The 8577-nt window shown below is 43.9% G+C and overlaps 1 protein-coding gene across 2 annotated transcripts; it reads left to right on the forward strand.

Moving 5' to 3' along the window:
- The first annotated feature begins 634 nt into the window (after nt 1-634).
- LOC308573375 (uncharacterized protein) lies at nt 635-6005 on the forward strand. Of its 2 annotated transcripts, none has more exons than XM_081170242.1 (2): nt 635-2185; nt 4912-6005. In XM_081170242.1, the coding sequence occupies exon 1, from the start codon at nt 1185-1187 to the stop codon at nt 1887-1889; it is 705 nt and encodes a 234-aa protein (XP_081026368.1). In that variant the 5' UTR covers nt 635-1184; the 3' UTR covers nt 1890-2185; nt 4912-6005. The 2 variants fall into 2 exon arrangements, with proteins under 2 accessions (XP_081026368.1, XP_081026367.1); XM_081170241.1 differs by having other exon boundaries at nt 635-1962.
- Nucleotides 6006-8577: the final 2572 nt, after the last annotated feature.

The following is an 8577-nucleotide window of genomic DNA, read 5'->3' on the forward strand; positions in this document are numbered from 1 at the left end:
AAGAAGACACGTGTACAAGGAGGTGGGAGGGAGTGCTTGGCTTAGCAGAAAGACAGAAATGTTTAAGCAAGCAATAAAATGTGTTTAGCAAGCAAGTCTGCGGGTATAAGAAAGTCTGTTGAAGTGTCTTGCTTTACAGCCAGTACATTTTTAGGAACTATCCAACAGGCTGTCTCTGAGTACAGACCTTAACTCTGTGCACAGAATTTCAATAAAACTCTTTTCTCCAAAGAAGAAACTTTCCTGGAATTTTTTATTCTCTTCTCGGCCCTGGGGACGCGGGTAAGCAATTCTCTGGCAAAGTAAAAGGCATAAGCCTACAATATAAGCTATAGCTTATGGCCCCACTCTCTTGGGGGCCCAAAAAAGAATTAAAGGGGGGGGGGAAACCTGGATGTACATTTCCAAAATATAAGATAAATATATTTCCTGGATGTATATTTCCAAAATATAAGATAAAAAATTAATAAAATAAAACCTAATAAACTATTAAAATAAGATAAAATAATAAAATATAATAAAATATAATGATAAAACCTAATAAACTAATAAAAACCTAATAAAATAAAATAAAAGTGTTTTGTGTTGTATAGGCTCCTATGATGTAAGTAATGGCCCCCGCCTGCTAGCCTGCTCCCTAAAATATCGCTGGTTTGATCATTTCTATATAAAGGGTGCCTACATTCTGCCTGTGTAAATGACTTTAGATACCTATTAGGTCCATAAATTACCATATAGTATATATTCAACACAAAAAACAGCGACAATTTGTTGTTGACAAAGGACAGCTGGACATATAATGGGCCCCATTACCTTCAGTATCTTAGGGTCTCATCAAACCTAAATCCGGCCCTGCCCCGTGTCATGCTCAGTCCCACAGCCCTTGAGACCACGAGTCTCATACTCCACCGACTCCACTATCCCTGGGGTGCGTTTTGCACAAACACACAGGCGTGTACTGCTCTCTCCCCTTTGGGTTGGGAAGGAAAAGCGATGGGGAACCGCCTGAGGTGTCTGGGAAGGAGAGTCCACGAGGGGACACCTGTCGGGGTGGCGGCGGTGGGAGGGACGCGCGCGCCGCCTCAAGGTGCGCGCGCCCCGCCCCGCCAGGTGCGAGGAGGAGGAGGAGGGCGTGTCCTTCCCGGTCCCTCAGGTAAGGCGGGATTCTCTCCTGCTCGCCCAGCATGGCTGTGGCGCTGGGGAAGGCGCCGCCGCCTCAGGCGGGGAGCTTGTCCCCCTCAGGGGCGGCAGGTGTGGCCTCAGGTGCGCAGGGCGGGCCGGCGGCGCTCCAGGTGCTCCAAGTGCCCGGCGCCGTCCCCTCGGACGGGCTGCTCTCGCCTTGGTCCAGCGCAGTCTCCTTGTCAAGCGCCTTCGGCTCTCCTCCGGAGTCGGCCACCTCTCTGCCCGCCGCCTCGGCGCCCATGGCCTCGCTGGGCGGGGGGCTGGGCCGGTGCGCGGGCGCCTTCTGGATGGCGCTGCTCTTCGACGCGGTGGGCCTGGCCATCCTGCTGGTGGGCGTCTTCGTCGACGTCTTCTTCGCCGACCTGCTCATCTACGGCGGCGGCGTGGGCATCTTCTTCAGCCTCCTCTGGTGGGTCTTCTGGTACGTGGGCAACCTGGAGGTGCCCGCCGCCGAGCTGCAGGACGACGTGGGGCTCCGGCGCCACTCGACCAAGAAGAAGAAGGCGGCGCCCGTCGGGGCGCCCGCAGGCCACGGCCTGGTCCGGCTCGTCAGGAGCCTCAGCATGCGCTTCTCGGGGCCCTTCACCGCCTTCTCCCGGTCCCCCGAGTGCCAGCCGGGCTCCGTCAGGAGGGCTCACTTCGCCAGCGCCCCGTCGGCGTCGGTGGCCACGACGGTATCCAGCTCGGTGGAGCTGCAGGCGGCCTGAGGAGGAGGAGGAGGAGGAAGCAGGCGAGGCGAGGACGGACGGCGAGGCCCGGGAGCCAGGCCGGGTCGGCGAGGTGGGTGCCGGGGGGTGAATGAGGACGCGCCGCCCGACGGGCCCGCAGGACCCCACTCACTCATGGCAGCTGCATGGTCATTATCATCATCATTAGGATAAGTGTGTCTTGCCTCTCCTCCAACTGCCTGTCTTTATTCATTCCTATATTGCGTTTCCAGCCCCAAGGAGATCAAAAGTGGGGTGGGTGAGGGCAGCTATAGCTCCCCGCCCCCCACAACCAGGTAAATAACTCAAAAAAAATAATACTTGGAACTTGTAGAAAGATTTTTTTCCACCAAGCACTTGGGGTCAAAAGAAAGTAATTTAAAACCACTGTTGTTGAGACATTTCCGAAACTTCTAGATAGACAGAGGATGATGGCAGGTGGGTGTCCTCCCCGCCCCAAACATGAATCCTAGCTATGCCCATATGTATGGTACCCCCCGCAGGGTGTCAGGGGTGGGTTTGATACTGTGATTGTGTGCCACTTTGTTAAGAGGTTTTTTCCTCCTGAAAAGTGAGTTACAATATTTTACTAACTTTTACTCAGAGTAGATCCACTGAAATTAATAGAGCCAAGTTAGTCATGACCATTAATTTCAGTGGGTCTTCTAAGAGGAGGAATAACATTGAATACAACCCAGAGTACATCATTGTCCTCACAACAACCCTGCAAAGTAGGTTAGGCTGAGCACTGCTGCTGTTAGGTAACCTGTTAAGGCAAACCATGGCTTTGCTCTTCCGCAGTCTCTCTGGCTGATACTTGGCTTAGCATGTTGTCTGAACCAGGGCTCATGGTTAAGCATTCGTCTAAGTGCTGTAACCAACAATAAACCTTGGTTACATGTCACTTGTTTCAAAACAAGGTGGTGACTGGGCCAAGGGTGCTCTGTGAGAGCTTAATGGCTGAGTGGAGGATTTGAACTGGCGTCTCCCTAGTCCTAGTTTTGCACACTATAACTGTTATACCACACTGGCTCTCAGATTTCAAACAAGGGAAAAATCTGCTTTAGTGCTGCTAACACGGTGGTTTGACTTCGCCCCCAGAGGCACACTCCATTGTCTCTCGAGACAGACGGATGCCAACAAGTATAACTTAGGTCAGTACTTTGTACCTGACACTGCCTCCTCCCATTGATCGTTTGATGACTGTACTTGGTGGAGTCCTTTAGCAAGCTTAATGAATTGCTTATCTTAAAGATAAGTAATAATTCATAGTTCATTATGAATGTGTATACATTGTTTCCTACAAACCTTAAATATTTAAGTAAAGTTGTAGGGTTTTTCCTCTTTTCTGATCCAAATTGTTTTATTGAAAAGGAAAACAAATGATTTTGGCGCTTCCCAATGCTCCTTATCTGGGAACAATAGCAAATTTTATCATGTGTTAAATCTTTACAGACTTGTATTTATGTGAGACAGTTGTTCAAGTGGGAGATACTATATGGATGATCAGTACACTATCAGTATGCTAGTAACTTCTAACTCAAGCAGCAGTAATGGCTCTAAATTTATGTTGGAGCTTGCTTGGGGCTAAATAACGATTAGCAAACTGAAACTGAATCCAGATTTTATTTATATATTTTGATCAGATGGAAATGTTAATGCTACATAGGGATGGGGGGCACATAGTCAAGGAGATCTACCTCTTCTGGAGTGGAATTGAGTTACGGAAGGATTAAACTTTCTGTTGGGAGTACTTCTTGAACTGAACTTGCTCTGGATACTCTGGTCATGGCAAAGAGTGCTTTTTCTAGGCTTGTCTGGAGCACAGGGACTGCGCCACTCGATTCCTTGGCAACCCCTTGGATCAGTTATTGCAGGATGCTATTTACAAAGCTACTGTTGAAAATAACTTGGGAAACTGCTAATGGTGTCAGAAGAATGCACCTGATTGGCTTTTAGTGGGTGTAGGACCTAATGTTACACCAGTACTCATCAGACTGGTTGGCTATAAGCTTCTGGGTACAACTGGGTACATTTCTAAATCAGGGATGGGGAAGATGTTGGACCCTCCTCCTTCACACACAGTCAGCATGGCCAGTGGTTGGAAATGACGAGAGCTGGAGTCCAACAGCATCTGGAGGTGCCATAGGTTGCCCATTTCTTGTGTTTTGAGCAAAACGGTCCTGTTCCAGACCCCTCATGTTTGTGAGGTTAAATATGGGGTAGCATGATGCAGAGAGTTTCCACACCTATGGTGCCTTCATACCTATTTTTAAGAGGGCAGTCTAGTCTTTATTTCAAAAGACATTTGATTTCTGCAGGGGTTTCTTTGTTTTTAAGTTTGCTTCTTGGTTTTCTTTTTAGAATTGCATCATGGAGATCAGAAGCAGCTTTGGTCAGCATTGGCAATGGTCTAATGCAGAACATCAGGGCATAAGGGAATTCACACAAGAGAGGGAAGGAGTGGGTGATTGCATAATTTCCCACTTCTACAACCAGAGTTAATTACATCTGTACCACTCTAAATACGCAAGTACAATACAGAACACAAACTGACTTTCATCTTATAATTTGATTTTCTTATACTAATGAGCTGAAACTATTGACCTAATGAGTTCTGTGAAAAGTAGTCCTCTAAGAATAGTAGCTTTTTAATCAAAGAACAGTTCTCACTGTTAGATAAGCTCTAGTCTAAAAGAAAGTGATCAGGTTGAATGGGATTGGATACACACACTGAAAGATTTGAGATATGGAAGAGTTGGCTTACTGATGTTCTAAGAATAGCATCACTATTAGTATTATAAGAAATACTTAAGTTACATGGAATGGTAAAAATGTACAATACATTGATCTGAGTCTGACAGTGTAATCAGACTTACCGGTAATTAAGATGCTTTGAAGACTCTGCAGGTCATATTTTATTGATTCCATAATCGTTTTTCTTGGTAGGAAATTTCCCCCATATTTTAAAAAAGGCTGATACTTAAAATATTTTATTTACATTGTTTGTTTTTCCTTTCAGGAATTATCAAAGACTGTTACTTACTATTACTGTGAGTTATGATGAAAAACAAATGTGGACATCATCTTAGTCACAAGATGCTGGAAAAACTACATAGAACCATCTATGAACTCTTTGGAATCTGCACTGTGTTATGAAACCACATTTCTGCCAAATATTTATGCTTCAAATTTCTGCTGGAAAACAGCATTGCCTATATCTTAAGCAGTGTAAAAGGATTTATATTCAGTTATTCAACTTAACAATTACTTAAGGACAACAGGATTTATATTTTTTAAAAATGTTTCCATAAACTGAATAACACTCCTACTCTTAAAACAAGGGCATTGATCCTCAAACTGTAAATGTGCGCTACTGACTAAAACTTTTATGTGGAAGTATTCACAGGACTAAGATCTTGGAGATGTAGTTTTGACACCCTGAAAGCAGGGTTTAGAAGTCCTCAAAAGTGCCTTAAACACATGATATGTCTTATTTATATGAATGCTCTTAAGATCCGTTGGTGAAGGGACCTTTATGAATGATTGTTGAAGTGGGTTGGATCCCAGGATTTAAGTTGTATGAACTTGGGTCAAGTTGTTTGTATCTGTGTCACTTTGAAATCAATGGGTGATATCCAACTAAGGTGTACTCAGAGTAGAACCATTGAAATCAATGGGCAAGTGGTTTAAGTCCATTGATTTCAGTGGGTCTGCTCAGACTATGACTGACATTGGATCTACCTAATGGGACTTGTCTTACTGCTTTTTAGTGGGACCTAAGTTGGGTGAACTTAAGTTTGGATCCATCCTGGTCATTTTGTGGATTTTTATACTGTAAAATGTACTGAATGAAATGTCCAGTCTTCCAAATTCTCAGGTTCCCCACCCTTTTTTTATTGGCTTGGAATTAGAAATGTTGCATCTTAGAGAGAAAATAGAAATGCAGTAGATTCTACTACAATGTGAAATAGGTGAAACTTGGCCATTGATTTTTTTAAAATAATAATAATAATTCTAGAAATGTTTCTAAAGAATGCTGGTATGACAAAGGCAACTAGAAGGTCTACTGTTTGTACCTACCTCATTAAATAAAGTTTTGCCACCTTGATTCAATACTGCTACTGGCAAAATTGTTAATAAAAATGGTTGTCTTTTTTGTGATTCTGCTTTACATTTGAATTGATAGAATGAAGGAACAGGTAGAGATTATTTTAAACAAGCAGAAAAGTAGATATTGTGTCAAACAAGAATCTGGCATTCCATTACTAAAAATATACTGTTACTAGCTTCTTAGGTTTCCCTTTTCCACCTCCTTCAGCTCACTTGCCTGCCCCAGAATCTATTCATAGATTCTGGGGCCACATTCCCAAGTACTACTAACTTACTTGTGCACAACAGAGCTAAAGCATTGTATAACAAAACATTTTCAGAACTTGGGAGGGGACATGTTGAGCTTTTGTCTCTGTGTACAAGATTTCATTAGCAGACCCAATGGAAATATACTTGCTTCATACACACACACCTTTTCTTCCTAGGATCAGATATTTGTGGGGGGACGTCTTTTCAGTTTGAGAAGGTGGATTTGTACAGTCTCTACCCCACAATCCCCTTCAAGTCAATTCTATCTTTGGCATGTTTGATGTTATCCATGTCCATCCAGGCTTCATTTGACCCCTATGCCTGAAAGTCGTAGCATGTAGCAATATCTTGGTCTGCCTTCAATGCCTTGCTGTGCAGATGCTCAAATTCAGCACCTATGTGATGCTAAAATTTGGCAGCTCCTGCCTCTCACACTCCATTCTACAGCATCCTTTTGGTGCCCCCTGCAGTGCAGCGTCCAGTGTGACTGCAGAAGTTGCGCCACCCTAAAACAGCCTCTGTTCATCTAGACCTCAGCCCACATATTGGTGGGTGCAGTTCAGCAGTGATTTGTCCATTTGCTTGGTTGTTATTAAAAATGTGTACACTACTGATACACACCATAAACTTGGGGGTGGGGCATCTCTAAGCCCAATGGCTGCATTTCCTAGTAGTCAGCATTCCAGGGACCATGTGCTTTTGGTGGGTGAGGCCAGAGGCAGAGTCCTCCATCGCACCTAAGAGCAGCAGGCAAGCTTAAAAGACACAGCGTGCACCACATGGCTCATACAACTTTTGTCTTATCTTTGCCCCATAGTATCCACCTGTGGTGGCTGCCTCATTTTGCCTAATAGTAGGGCCATCCATTGTTCGACCAGTGAGTGAAGATTTGAACCTGGGTCTCCTCAGTACAGCACTTCGCTACTACCTTACAATGGTTTCACATGAAATTGTATGTGAAGCATGGTCAAAATTCCCCTTCATTTTCATTTGGCTTTGAATAGGGCAGAATGGGACCATGGCCACATGCACGCCATATATTTACAGCACATGGCTTCCCCCAGAGGAATACTGGCAACCGTATTTTACCCTCACAAAGCTACAATTACCTGCACCCTTCGCAAACTACAGTTCTCAGGATTCTTTGCGGGAAGTCATGTACATGGTGTGTATGCAGCCCGTGTAAGGGAAATCATTCATGATCACATTCTTTAAGACAGACAGGAACAAGAGCCTTTACTTGTGGTTCCTGCCATGTTCAACCCCAAACCTAACTGGAAAATCAAATAAACCCCAAAACGTAACAAAAATTAAATTGTAAAAAAGTATTGAAGCTACTCCAGCTTCAAATACTGTCATTTTTTTTTTTACAAACTGCAAAACTGATAGGGTATTTCAATGCTATGCATACCTGTTCAGAAGTGCCCCCTTTGAGTTTAATTCAACAAAGAGATCACGTGAAGAGTTACACGGAATCATGCATTGGATGTGTGCTGCCACACATAGTTCATAAATAGGCAGGGATCTATTATTAGGCTAAGGATGAAATCCTAGATCTTGGCAGCACTTCCAAGTAGACATACATACGATGCAGAACTGCACTGCATTTATTTGTATTTCATTATTTCATCCCTACGAGATTGCCTTACCCCATGCCGATTGGCGGAACTGGCACTATTACAGGCACTGCATAATACCTGTCCCTCATTTGCAAGAACTTGATCATCTAGTGTGGCAGCGACTAGACTTTGGAACTCCCTGCCTATTGAGATCAAGGAGGCAGCTTCAGTGTACTCTTTTTTTCAGCGCTTGCTAAAAGCATTCCTGCTTAGACAAGCCTACTCAGATACTTAGGAAGGTCGTTTTAATCTGATGTAACATTTTTTTTAAAAAAACTTGTAGATTTTAAAGTAGGCTTGCGAACCTTTCTTGATCTTACCGTTTTATCTTTTGTAAACTGTTTTGAGTCTTTTTATAGAAAGTGCTTAGTGCTATATCCATTGTACGGAACAAACAAATCATTCCATTCACATCCCACCTTTTCCCCCCCTCCCCCGCCAAAGAGCTCAAGGTAGCGAACAACGCTTCTCCCTCCACCTCCGTTTTTTCAAAATAAAAAAGTTCTTTTATTAATTCTTTAAAAATGATTTTTATCACATACATATCGACAGAACAGAACTCCACGCGTATAAACCAGAGTGTTTTTTTTGTTTTTTGTGGGGGGAAGACCAGAACATGTTCCTGCGATTTAGTCGAGAATTTTGCCCCTCTCCCATTTGAATCCTCACACAACAACAACAACAACCCTGTGAGGCAGTTCAAACGT

This window comes from Podarcis bocagei (assembly GCF_964188305.1).
Source record: "Podarcis bocagei genome assembly, chromosome: 14".
Lineage (NCBI taxonomy): Eukaryota > Metazoa > Chordata > Lepidosauria > Squamata > Lacertidae > Podarcis > Podarcis bocagei.

Excerpts from the sequence above, each read along its gene's own strand:
- LOC308573375 (XM_081170242.1), top strand. The coding sequence starts at position 1,185 with ATGGCTGTGGCGCTGGGGAAGGCGCCGCCGCCTCAGGCGGGGAGCTTG.